This window comes from Eublepharis macularius, chromosome 3 (assembly GCF_028583425.1).
Source record: "Eublepharis macularius isolate TG4126 chromosome 3, MPM_Emac_v1.0, whole genome shotgun sequence".
Classification (NCBI taxonomy): domain Eukaryota; kingdom Metazoa; phylum Chordata; class Lepidosauria; order Squamata; family Eublepharidae; genus Eublepharis; species Eublepharis macularius.
In genome coordinates, this window is record NC_072792.1 from 64103437 (window position 1) to 64117498 (window position 14062).

At 36.3% G+C, this 14062-nt stretch overlaps 1 protein-coding gene across 1 annotated transcript in view; it reads right to left on the reverse strand.

The window, feature by feature from the left end:
- Nucleotides 1-1070: 1070 nt before the first annotated feature.
- ANOS1 (anosmin 1) overlaps nucleotides 1071-14062 on the reverse strand; it is a 154103-nt gene continuing 141111 nt past the window's right edge. The window contains exons 10-14 of the mRNA XM_054974845.1: nucleotides 10769-10866; nucleotides 10056-10227; nucleotides 7701-7921; nucleotides 7424-7562; nucleotides 1071-4926 (exon numbers count right to left, since the gene is read on the reverse strand). Of these exons, the coding sequence (XP_054830820.1) occupies nucleotides 4868-4926; nucleotides 7424-7562; nucleotides 7701-7921; nucleotides 10056-10227; nucleotides 10769-10866 (689 nt within the window). The 3' untranslated portion in view covers nucleotides 1071-4867. The remainder of the gene's footprint in view (nucleotides 4927-7423; nucleotides 7563-7700; nucleotides 7922-10055; nucleotides 10228-10768; nucleotides 10867-14062) is intronic.

Consider the following 14062-nt stretch of genomic DNA (forward strand, 5'->3'; position numbering starts at 1 on the left):
AATCCACATTCTGTTTCCTTTTATTTTAATTATGTTGTATTGATATTGGACAAAATCCAGTATTTTGGCTTCAGGCCTTTCTTGGGGAGACTGGCTTTTTTCCAGGTAATAAAAATATAACACCTGCAAATGAAGCAACTAGAAAATTCTTCCCTTCTCCCACTTACCCAGAGATGCAATACCAAAAGTGTAATTGAAGAACTAGCTGCAATGATATTTTTTGCTATTGCTAGTTGCTACTGCTATTTTATTTAGATTGAGGCTAGATACCATTGGCTATGTAGTTTAGAGGATCAACATGTAGAAAATGTTACTGATAACGCTGAGAAGTATAAGGAGATAAAAATGTTATCTGTTACTGGATAGTTTGAAGTTTGGGCACTAATTGTTAAGCTTTCAAGTGTCATGAGGTTCTTTAAGATGATTCGGTTGGTCAGTTTAGTTCCTTTTTCCATTGTCTTAGAATTTTGAGGAGCTGAAAGAGATGGCAATGCTAAACTTTTTTTCTTGGGAAATCTCAAAATACTCCACAATACAAAAGATGTACAGCCTAATGCATATTTCATTTGAACTGGATTCTGTGTTCAAAGTACTATGGAAAGGACTGTAGCCTTCAATCTAATAATAGTCAGAGATATCATGTGTTAAGTCAGTAGCTACTATGTAATTCCTATATGATTGTCTGAATCAAAACATAACATGTTAGGCTGTCAATCTTTGTATATGATCTATTACCAGCACTCCAACTGCTTGTAATCCCATTTCCATATACACATATACACTCACATTACACACACACACATCTCCAAGATGTCTACTTGAGTATTTACATACATCCAGTCTATTAATGATACAATGAATTCCTATCCTTTCCTCCAATTAAAGTTTCTTTTCAGTTTCATCTCCTCGTTCCTATGGAATTCGAGTTAACTTCCAGGGCCTAAGCATACACACCTACAGTTCCATGTACACATAGGGGCTCTGAATCAAACCCTCTCTACAGAGAACTGCAGTACTGTGAAGACACTTCAAATTAATCATGGTTCTGATGCAAATTACATGAGTCTACATTTCTATATTGAAGGGTAATTTATTAGTTAAACATATGTACAAAATCTAAACAGGAACATAAGGAGAAACAGAACAGCATACTATTTACAATATATTTTTTACAAAAGGTTTTTACAAGATTCATTATTCTTGAAGTAACATGACACACACACACAAAATCAACCTTCTTCTGTATAACATATATAAATAAATATGGACTTTAATTTTAAAGGAAACATGATAAGAACATGATTTCTACAGCCAATTTAGTTAACAGATTAGTTCTGTTATCTCCACACTACAATATAATTACATAGAAAGAAAAATATTTTTACATATAGAACCTCTGTTAATTACTTTGTAAATTGTACTTTACTAATATATTCAATAGAGATGATACAGTCATACAATTCATGCCTATAACTGAGCTATGAGTTCTGGCATGCAAACCATATAGATCCATCAACATCTGTAGGTATTTGTTTTTCTTAAATAAAATTCTGAAATAAAAAAAACATGCAACAAATTATAAGGATCATATTCCTGGATTATATACAGGTGTATATGACATTTATATTAACTTGCGTGTCCACAGGTCCTGATGAAAAGATTTAAGAACACTTGGCAAAAAAAAGGAAACTCAAAAAAAATAAATAAGTTAATATCTCAACAGTTTTTAAAGATAAATGAGAGAAGCACTTTTTTAAAAAAGGAATAATACACTGGAATGAAACCACTTGGTCCTTGTCCTATATTTTTGACCTCTGATTGTAGACATATAATAATCCTCTTAAACCCTATTTCTGTACAAACAATCAGAGACATACATTTCAGTGACTTTAATACAATTTTAGCATATATTTACCTGTACTTAAAAGGAGTGTATGTAATGCAAAATTATATGGAAGTTTGCCTTTTTAGGTTTAGTAAAGGCTGCACTATATGAACTGGTTCATACATATACATGTTGATTTCTCAAAACTTGATTATCTGCCACCGTTGGAGGTGAGAAGTTCTACTAATGGCCATTTTATCAGCAATATATACCAAACTGTAACGATCCAACTTAAAACCACATCAATGGTACCTAGAGCCAGAGATATGTTCAATTTACATGTCTGTTTCTTCTCTAATTAGTTTTATGGGTAACAAGAGAAAAAAATATATTTGCCAAGGTGTGAATGCGTATGTTCTTTACAATTGCTTTCACTGAACATGCAGTCTGCCTCCATAGAATGTTTTACGTTTCAAGTGATGTCATGTGAAATGAATTTTTTTTGTGGTGATCAAATTCTGATGGTATTTCATATATTTGAGTCTTAAGAATAAACTATGCTTCCATACACCAACCATGGAATGGTTGCTCTCAAATCCCATAAATGCTTTGGGAATAGCTATGTCCTTGCTTTCCTGTATCCACAACAAAGCCTGTAATAGGAGTATGACCTTTTTTTCTCTTTAAGAAAGTTTAGTCTAATTCTCCCTCGTCTATTTAAACAGCTTAGAATTACTAGAAGAAGCCTCTTTTTTAATCCATGGAGAAACAAATAAACATAGATAAATGGTACAACACTGTTATTCACCAATGTGTGGGGTGGACCATTGTTTCTTCTAGGACTGAACAGTTTAATCTTTCAGAAGTGTGTGCTGATATGCAGTATATAAGTAAAAGATTCTGGATCTGTTGAAACTTTCTATCATTCGTGTTAAATTATGTTTATAAAATAATAGGATCCAATTACTTTTTTTACTGGTACAAAAGAAGGGAGAGGTCCCATTTAACCACCAAAAATAGCTGTGTTGAGAATCACGTAGACCTGCATACAGAAAAACTACACAGAATGGAGGGCACTGGTTGAGTGAAAAAGCTGGCTGGATCTAACCTCATGTACTGCTGTGACAGATTGCACTTTTTAAAAGCCTGGAAATCCTGTACAAAAAGCTGAAGGACTGTTAAGAGTTAATCCCTCACAGACACAGAGAGCTTTGAGTGACAGGCTACTCCAAGTAATCTGATTGGGTAGCATGAGCTGGAAAGAAGAGGGTCGGTTTTCAGCCCTAGCTGAGAGGAATCAAATGTGACAGTTGGGAGGCAGAGTCCTAACTGAGAGAAGTTTTAACACCAACAGAAGAATAGGGGAAAAGTTGGAAAGTAAGTTTGGGAAATAGGTGCAGACTCCCATTAGGGCCCAAGAACAGGGATAAATCTTCTAAAGAGAAGAGACTTTTCTCTACTCAGTCAAACAAAACAAGGAGGTAGCTCCAGAGGGTGATCCCTAGTCGGGTGTGATTGGAAACTGCATTTTGGAAACTTTAAGATTCAGTTAAAAATGGAAGGAAAGCACTGGTGTTTGAAGAGAAGGGATTTGGGGTACTAGAAAGTGGGTACCAGTCTTCTTAAGCCACAAAGAGAAAGCAATTATTAAAAGAAAGTGTATTACAGTGTTTGGGGAAAATACTGGAACAAAAAGCTTCTACACACAAGAATTTAAGTATCCGTGAAGAACATAAGAACTAAAGTCTGTCCATGTACTGATTCTATCTCAGAGATATCTATGTTGAATTGCCGCAGGCATGTTCACCCCCTAATTTCACCTGACCTTTCCCCTCTAAAATAAATAAAATAATTATTTTTTAATTTAAAAAATGCCTCTGGTGCCATTTCTGCTGTTTAAGGACAAAGAAGAGGGAAAGAGAAGGAGGGAACGTCATAACTGCATTACTGAAAATATGTGGAATTACTTGTGCTATTAAGGTATTGTTCATCTCAGAGAAGTTGCTCACCTCAATAATGACACACATCTCTCAATATTTAATACCACTTCAGATTTTGCTATCCTGATCGGAACCCAATATACACTGCAGTTTCCATTTCGACATGAAGCTCTTCCCTATGTGGGAACTTTCAATGAAGATATAGATGTGTACATATTTTGCACATGTGGAACTGCCTCACTGGAGTGCACAATGTATAATTTACAGATACATGAATGTCTACTGTTTGGTTAACTGAAGGGAGAACATGTTGTCCAGACTCAACTGTATCTCTGAATCCAATGTCATAATATTTTTCACAGATTCGTCTAGCTGACATTTTAAAATGTGGGATCATGATCCACAACCCACTTTGATTATTTATTACATTTATATGCCTCTTATTACATTTATTACATTTATATACCACCAAGTCAATGCACTGACGTTCTACAAACGTTATCTGGAAATATAAAGATTCACATATGAATGCCACATGTAAAAGGTGACAGCTACCAAAACTGGGACATTCTCCAGTATTGACAAAGATAATATACTTGATATTTTTTCTGTTTTGCACTCATGTATTGGTTTGGATTTAATATAAACAATGTATCAACACAGGGAATTTATATCATTAGTTACATGTTTTGTTTGTTACTGAACTTATGCCAAATTTCATTTTTTTAAAGATTTAATGAACTATTCACAATTTAATCTTGAATTACATCATTAGACTTAAAAACTCTGAACAACAGATAAAACAAAAAAGACCAAAAAACCCCTGTCAATGTCATACATTGTAGTCTATGATGACAGTAAATCACTATTTTATTTTCCATAATTGATTCATCTTCTTTTACGTGAATACAGTTGGTCTTTTCATGACATTTCAGCCTGACATTAGAACAAACATGCTTTCTGCAATCCATACGATGAAGATATAACTAAACAATTCATACAAATCCATCAGAAGCAGACCATGATCCAATTCATGTGCATTTTTCTGACCTTGCAGGAGCTCAGTTTATAATCTTTTCCAACTAATTAATCCAATTACTTTTTAATATTTTTCAGGCGGTGGTTTGTAGTGATGTGGATGGTGCTGTTTCAGATGCGGCCCTAAAAAGGAACAATAACTAAAGTAACTATAGTTTGTTTTTTTTAAAAAAATTCTACATTAATGTTTGTAGGAAAAAATAATACTGTATTTCAGTATTATATATATATATTTCAGTAAGTCTTAGTAGTAGTAGTAGTAGTAGTAGTAGTAGTAGTAGTAGTAGTAGTAGTAGTAGTAGTAAAGAGATTGTACTAGATCCTAAGGTGCTATACCACATTGGTACAACAGTACTTTCTGGGATGTAATGATGTTTTCACTGCAGAGGAGGGCAATTTTTACCTAATTTCATTTCCGCGAAAGACCTGTACTCTGCCGTCTATACTGTTCCGGGGATCCACTGACTAGCAAAAGCATAATTTCAGAAGCTAGAGATGACTGAAATGTGAGAGGGAGTGAGGGAAGTTTCCTTCCTCAAGCAGAACTCAAATCCATTAATGTTGCTTCAGTCTAAACCATCTTAGCAAAAGAGAGGAACCTACTAATCAACAATAAACAAGGAAGGTGCAAGCACAAAAGTAGGCATAAGCAATGAATCAGTTACAAAGTATCAAATGTGTTCTGTTGGAGTACCAACACTCTCAAGTATATCAAGAAATAACATTCAACAGTGAACACAAAAACAGTTCACTGTTTCACTGTTTTGTTCTCTGATCCAAGGATCCCTAAATATGATCTTCAGAAAGTATTACTCAGAAAGGAGGCACAATGGATATTTACCTTAAAGAGCCTTAGACCCAGAGGCTTGAATAGTGACCTTGATCTCTCCTGTTTTTTGTTGATGTATATACAAAACAGTAAGTTTTGTCAGGATCTCTTCCCTATTATTCATTGATATATAATTGCCCCAGTGGTTTGCATGGTGCTACTATGCCATATGATGCTGAAACTTATTTTTGACTGTTTGACTTCATGTGCAGTCTGTAAGAATTTACTTTTGACTGGTGGTAAGTCTTTCATACTTTGTTCTTTATATGTATCATGTTATGGTTGATTATATGTACGCTGTTACACTTTTGTATGTTGTTAATGATAGAATTTCGCCCCTGATGACGTGAACATCATGAAACAGCAGCAGGCAGCTATTCAGCAGGGCACTACAGGCAGCTATTCAGCAGCCCTTGGTTCCCTTTTCTACCTGGAAGAAAGGAAGTTTATTTGAAAAGGAATATTTACTCTGTTGGACTTACCATTTTTGGACCCAATTTCTTCCTTGGAATTCTCTAACCATTGTACTTATTTTGATTCTTTGTACACTGGTCAATTAACTGTTTTTGTGTTCACTGTTGAATGTTATTTCTTGATATACTTGAAAGTGTTGGTACTCCAACAGAACACATTTGATACTTTGTAACTGATTCATTGCTTCAGTCTAAACCATGGCTATGCTTCAGAAACTTGTGATGGAGACTTCATTATAAAGAGCACAGTAGAACAGTACATCAAACATTAGGAAGTGTGTGAAAATACAGTTTTCAGCCCTTGGAATGACACAATACTGGCTTCCTGGCTGGGAAACTACACTGCCTAGGTTTACTGATACCCAGGATGAAAATTAATCTCTATTGCATTTCTGATGCCACCAATTAAGTTTACATAGGATAGGGAAGGAGCAATGACAAGAAACTGAACTGAGGGTGAACTTTGGAAGGATTTGGTGGCAATTTGTAATGGACTTAAGGGACTGATTCTGATTTTTTTCTACCATCAGGATTAACAACAAGCCTACTATAGATTGCAGATATCAAGGGAAAAAACTGTCCCCTCATCCTATTCCATCCAGTCAACCAACCTGAACAGGCTGATTCAGTCCTGCTCCAGGGATGGATCTATGGTTGCCAGCGCCCAGGGCAACCGAAGACCGGCTACTTGTGCATGCGCGCTCCTGGCGTGCTCCTGTCACTTCCGTGACATCATCATGAAGGGTGGTGTGTGCTGCCCTGCGGCAAGCCGGCTGTCCCAGTGCGCCGTGGAGCTGGTGGCGGCAGCATGAGTGGCTGGGCGGCCGCCCACGCCATTCACCTGCCCCGCAGGACAGGAGGCGGCCGGCTTGCTGCGCGCCCCCTGTCCTGCAGGGCAGGTGAATGGCGCGGGCGGCCTCCCAGCCACTCGTGCTGCCTTTTGCCTGTACTGCAAGACGGGGTGCGCGGCAAGCACGCCCCCTGTCCTGCCATCCGCGCACTCCCAGGGCTAGCAGCTGTGCCCGGCGCCCCCTCTTTGGCGGCATTGGGGGCAGACTACCCCCCTGCCCCCCCCATCGATCTGGCCCTGTCCTGCTCCATAGGGTAAGTAAAATGAATTACATGGAGAAAATAGGTAAAAATTCTACAGCACAGCTACTCTAAGTATTGTGGATTCAGTTGCATCATACATTTTAATACTAGGCATCATACAGACTGATAGTCCCCTACTTTTTGTGTGTGCATATGAGGGAAACAAGTCTCCTTTTACCCACATATGAGACGGTCAAAAACCCTCAGGTAGCTGGTCAACACTCACTGTGTGGAGATGATAGCAAATCAGGTGTTCTGAATGATTTGATTATAGCTGGTCCTTCTCCACTTGTTGTCAGCACTTGGACTTCCAATCGGTAAAGAGTTGATGGTCTCAGGTTGGGCACAGTCAGAACATAGTGATCCTTAAAGGAAAATAAGAGCAATTATTCCAAGTGGAAAATTGTATTAAATAGATTCAAAATTTTCATTATCATTGATCTTACACAATTGTCCCATCAACACTCCCCCCGCCCCCTTTCAAGAAAGTAACAGACACTTACTACTGGCAGTATTTGTGACTGAGAAATAATGCTGTTGGGCAAACTGTTCTGCCGGCTTTCTGTTGTGACCTCTGCCCAAGTGACCTGGAATCCTGTCATGGGTTGGTGAAGATCTGCTTTGGATATTTTCCAGGAAAAGTGGCCAGTAATGTTTATATCCTCAACAATAAAAGAGGCAGAGAGATTCTCGGGTTTTGCCAACACTTTGGGGACAACTGGAGCTAAAACGAACAAGCAATAAAATGTTACCTTTTCTGTCAAGGCTTCAAGAGCAGTTTTTAAGATAGATACGCAAATAGCAACTTTCCCTAAATTCCTATCAGTTTTTTCCTCTCTGATATCCAAGAATATAGAATTTAGCAATGAATGTATTACACTGCGTTGTTCTGTTCACCAGTTTCAAAACTTGTTTTTCAGTTTAAATTCACTCTCAATAGTTTGCACCTTTTCTCTTTGATCTGTGCTGTTTCAGTCTAGACTATTTTGTTATCAGACTCTCCTTTTTATTTAGATCAAAATCTCTTGCTTGATCAAATCCTGGTATGCTTCCTAAAACTCTGCCATTAACGTGGAGGAAGGCTTCAAACTCTGCTAAGTTAACTTGTAGGATACAGGTCATTCTATACATTTTTCTCTTGCTTCACTCTGTGACCGGATTATTTTTATATATCCCTTACATGGATTTAGTTCCTGGTTCATCTACTCCGTATGGTCTATTCTGATTTACAATGAGTCTAGAAAGAAAAATCTTTCTCAATGTGTGCTACCTGAAAACTTTTAGCAACAGATGCCAGGGACTGAATCTGGAATTTTATTTTATTTTTTGCATTTGAAGCATGCACATATGCTTCCTCTCTTTCCTTCCTGAATATATTATCACTATTCATCCATTTTCTCTTAAGAAATGTTTTTCTGACATAAATCTCTTATTTCTGTTTATTCTGCTTTAAATTTCATTTCAAAGTTTAGTTAAAAATGGCCTCGATTCAAGATGAATTCCATCAAAGCTATTACTTGAAAGATAATCCTTGCACAAATCTGTTTTGCTGTTGTTTTTGCTGCATTAGACACTGAGAAGTGTTTCATGTAACTTCAACTGTGCTTAATTTTTCATTTTCTCGTTTCTTATAGTGTTTTTAAAAAACCTAATGCAAAAACCTTCTGAATAATTTTGCAATGTTTATGCCCAGTGGCTTGTATTCAAACAGCTTGTTCTTATATTGTAATATTGTTTTAATTGTAAGCTACTTTGAGCAGGACTCTGAAGAGGTGGCACAGAAATATCCTAAGCAAATAAATAAATATCTTTTTCAGTTCCTTTTATTTCTTGCTTACTTCTGAGACAGGAAGCCTTTCTGGACTAAAACTGTTTATATTAATGTCTAATACAATTTTTGCGCAATCAATCATTCTTCCTTTCTCCTAGCAACTGCACTACATTCTGTGAAAACTCATCCTTTCCCTATTTTTCATACTCTGTTGAATAAATGTAAACATTGCTGTGTCCAGTAACAGCGAATTATTATACTTGTACGTAAAGTTATTCACACTTTATACAGAATAATGTATTGTGTAATAAGGACTGGCATATTTTTCCTCAACTGAATGCCTGAAGAGGTGCATGACAGCTAGAAATTTAACAGCTATAAAATTTTAGAGAAAGAGGAAACCAGCTAAATTTCTGTTTATCATACAGCTGTGAAAGGTACAGAGTAAAAATGTGGTAGTCCTATGTGACTTGTGTCTCTAGTCTTGTTCACAAATTACAGAGTACATAGTCTAATCCATGTAGAGTGTATTCTTGATTTTTCTTTAAAGTGCACTGAATAATTCTCATGTTACATTTAACACATGTACTGTTCAACGTGTAATTTAAACCCCACATTGACCCAGGTTCTGGTCCCTGGTTTCATTTGTAAAGTGATCATGCACTAACTATTTTTTACAAAGATGGACTCATGCACATGCAAGATATACTATAAAATGCAAACAGGGCTTCTACATTACATATAGAATGCTGTAAAACGAATTTCAAGGAGTACGTATAAATTGGAAAGAGGCAAAGGAGGGTGCATTCTTAACTTCTAACATAATAATACCAATATTAATTTTTGTTACTGGTAAGTAAAGTAGAAAAACTTTTTGTATGAAATTGTCATACTGATGTTATAGTAGCATCCAATTTAGACAATTAAATCTGCGATTATTAAATGAGATGACTCTTCTGTAATTATTGTGAATTTTAAGAACGTTTACAGTGCGATCCTATGCAGAATTACTCCTGGAGTGCACTGTTAGAGAACCAACATGAGTGCTTACAAATGAATTTTGGGTGTTTGTCAGAGATCTACTTACCTTCCTCAGATGGACAGTTTACATGCTTGTGCTTTTTTCCTTTAAGATCGAAACAAGATGGAGTCGTAAAGAAAATACTCTCAGCCTTCAACCGGTCTTTGGACCTTGCTGGCTGTACTGTAACTTTGTATTTGCACGAAAATGACAGATTCCGAAGAATTATATAATTTTCCTACAAGCAGATAAACAGTTTATAGGCGCATGACATGTAGGAAACTCAAGGATAAATTTGGCTTCATTTTATCCTAAACCCCACACTCTATCGTAAATCACTTAGTCTGTACCAGAATGATCTTCCTTTAAAAAACAAGCTAAATGATTCATTACAATTTTTTTTGTAAAATAAATATTTTTCATGTGATTAAATTGACTTCTCCAATTCTATGTACATCTATAAGCTATAATAATATATCACTTCCATGAATTTTGGAGTAGGGTTATATTTAGATTTGTTTTATGACTTATGTGCAGCTTTCAGCACTGTCAGTAGGGAAGAGATGCATACATATTTTAAATAAACAATGACTGTACCACCACAGTTATCATGGAATACAAACTTACTGTACTACAGTTCCTCTGAAAGCAATTAAGAATGGGAGCTAATAGGAGCTTTTCAATCAGGTTTAATAAAGATATTTTACTTCCTTATGTATATATATTTTTGTTTCTATTTACAGTTTTCAAGTTAGTTAGAAGATTAAATCTCCACTTACATATGTGGTACCACTGTATTTCTCAGGCCCTTTTGTCTCATTGTATATACAAGATTCTGGGAACCACTGGACATGGTATCTACTTCTACTGGCAGAATCTAAGTGAAATAAAAAAGAAAAACAGCGTTATGTGCGAAAGATGCCAGCAACTCTTGTTTGCCTCTGTGTTAAAAGCAGCATAGCATTAACACCTATAGATCTGTACACAGGAAAAAACGTTATCATTCACAAGAAAGCCATGGTGACATAATGCAAAAGAGACAATTCAGTACCAAATGGGCACATTCATGTTGTGATCAAGTAAAAACAGCACAGGAAGCCAATATAAATTAGCTGTGATGACATTAAAGCATCAATTGTTACTTCTAGTAAAAGGGCCAGCACACCTTATGCTATAAAGAGAAACTGTGCCAGTTGTCTGTTTATGAGTTTAGAGTTTAGCAATGCTTCCATATGACACTATTCAGACAGCTAACATTCAGTAATGTGAAGTTTTACTGAACTTGAATACTTAAAAGGTCTTAGAAGACACCTATCTACACTATTTACTTAATTAGTTAGGTTCTTAAGCTCTGTTTTTCTATCACATCTGAGGTAAAAATACAACTGTGACTCCCCCCTCCCCCAAAACACTGCCACCCACCATAAACCTCCTTTCACTGTGGGGACTTCCTAGGCAGTTAGGGGCAGTTACAGCCTGCCTCTATTTTTCAGGCAGAGAGCCCTGACCCAAATACACACCAAGTCCCCTCTCTCCTCTTCCTAGTTGCTCCACCAGACAAGCAGCATCCCCTACATTTACTTCACCTCACCCAGCTACTACTCAGGGCAATTAGGGAAAGGGAACTCAGTGTTTACTTTCCCTATATGCTGCCCTCATTTAAATTTGGGCCATTTGCCATGACCAGAATGTTTGAGCTTTGTGTATGTGTTTTATTTTCCCTTATCAAACAACTTCAAGCCAGTCAGGGTTAAAACAAAAACAACTTATTTACAACATAGACCATAAGAAAGAATATTTTAAAATTCCCTGAAGAGTGGTTGCTGATTCAGTCTCCTCTGACTTGTTTCATGAACAGCGCAAGGGTGGACCCATCTTGTAACTCAAAATCATCCAGTTTTTGACAATGATTCTCATTAAGATATTAGCTTAAAAATATTTCCTGCTGTGTTTCTGCTGTCCTGGGCATTTCTTATTTTTAGTCATTAAAACAGATGTTGTTTGAGATTTATTTTACATGGATTTTGTTGTTACAGCAAATGTGGGAAACATCCGTACATTAAATATTTCAGTTTACTTGAATGTAGGTTACATAGAATCATAGTGTAAGCCTTCTTAAAAAATTTAATAATTGAAAAAAGAAAACATTGCCCTCTAGAGGGAGGGGATTTTACAGAGAGGCTGAGGATGGGACAGTTGGAACAATGGGACAGTTGGGGGATGGTAGTTGGAAGATGGCAATTGAAAGACAAGAGGGGAAGGAGTGAAGAATCTGAAGATTCTACATTTACCTTCTCCTATAAATCTTTCTTACAGTCTTAGTTAAGTGACTACTGTATTTACTCAAATGCAAGACTAGGTCACTTTCCAATTATGCCATCCCCAAAAGGTGTGTGTGGGAGGGTCCATCTTAAATTTGCAGACAAGTTACAGTTATGTCCAGTAATAAAAACACTTTTGTGTTTTACATTTACATTTTTAGGGAGAATCACCTTACATTCAGGGCTGTCTTCCTTTTCAGTAAACAGGATAACGTGATCGAATGTAGTTTAGTATTACAATAATATTTTTGCAGATAACTGCTTTTGTTTAAGGTCTCTGATCTTTAGAGTCCCAGGATCCAGAAGATCCCAATTAGATGAATATTTTGATTTTGGGTCATATTATTACATTGAAAGACTATAAAATATGTTATGTACAAAAAGTTGTTTCTGGCTACTCACAGATTAGCCCATTACAATCAATGAGCACTTCCACACATCACAAAATTATCCTTTAATGACTAATTTTAGGCAAAACACTTCATTGAACTTCTTCTGTAACGTCTAAATGTACAGAAGTGCTGATAAACTATCCATGCCAAGTAATGGACTATTACCAATAATGCCAGCAATCTTTGTTTGCCATGTTGGACTGAATTAGTTGCTACAATGGTAGATCAATGCTTCCAAAAGAAAGGCAGCAGTCCTCACCATCAATGGCGATTTCTGACATAGTGTATAGATAAGTATTGAATCTTAGAATCTACTCATAAGGTCAGTGGGTGACTTACAAGGGTTCTTATTCTAATGGTTTGCAAAACTGGACCACAGAGCTGGCTTGCACATTTTTGTTTATATCCCAGTATAATGGTAGGGTGACTCCATGTGACACCAAGATCAGTCTAAGGAAAAAGATTTATGTACGACCTCTTCCACTGGCATGTTCAAGGAAACTAAAAAAAAAATTACTGCGGGACAGTGACAAGAAATCAATACAAAAACAAAAGAATATGCAAGATGATTCTTGATGGAGTTAGTTTTGGTTATAGCAGTGGTGACAGAAACCACTTAATTTTTATTCAAGCTTGAAATTTCTCCATATCCTAACATTCTCAGGAAGAGAGAAATCAAGAACTTATTTGCAGAAAATGTGAACAAAAATAAATAGAAACTTGAGCATACTGCTGAATCTGACAAATAGTTTGCTCAACAGTTGGCACTGGTAAGGATAGTTTCCATTTCCTGCATGTGTGTCTGTCAATAGTATTCATACCAATCAGATGATCTACATCTATTGTCATCAATGTGATTAAATTGCTTTGCACAATTCTCTATTTACGAATGGGATATATTCAAAGCCTGAGTTTTTCACCTGTACTTAATCAGCACTCTGTATGATCTTTAATGTAAATGTTAAAAGAATTTGTGTTTTGCAAGCTTGTCCTGAAATGATATAATGCTTTTAAACATAGCAAGGTAGAGTCTTAAATGCATTTGGCTGCTCCTCATGAATAAAAATTCAATTTACTTCAGTTATGGCAGAATACAGTTGGTATTAGGAAAATCATCATAGAAGATAAACTTGTGTGGGAGGTCATAATTCTCAAAAATCATTCCCTCATTTGTTTCAGTGTGGATAGGACTATGAATAACAGCCACAATGTGTTTTTATTTTGAACATCATAGACAACTAAACATTCCTGTAAGGGGGATTCAGTCCCCCCAAAGGAAGACTAGAAATGTATTCCTGTCATGATGGATTTAATAGAAGCATTGCAAGGGAGATGTTTGTGTTTGCTGGAATGTCTCTGA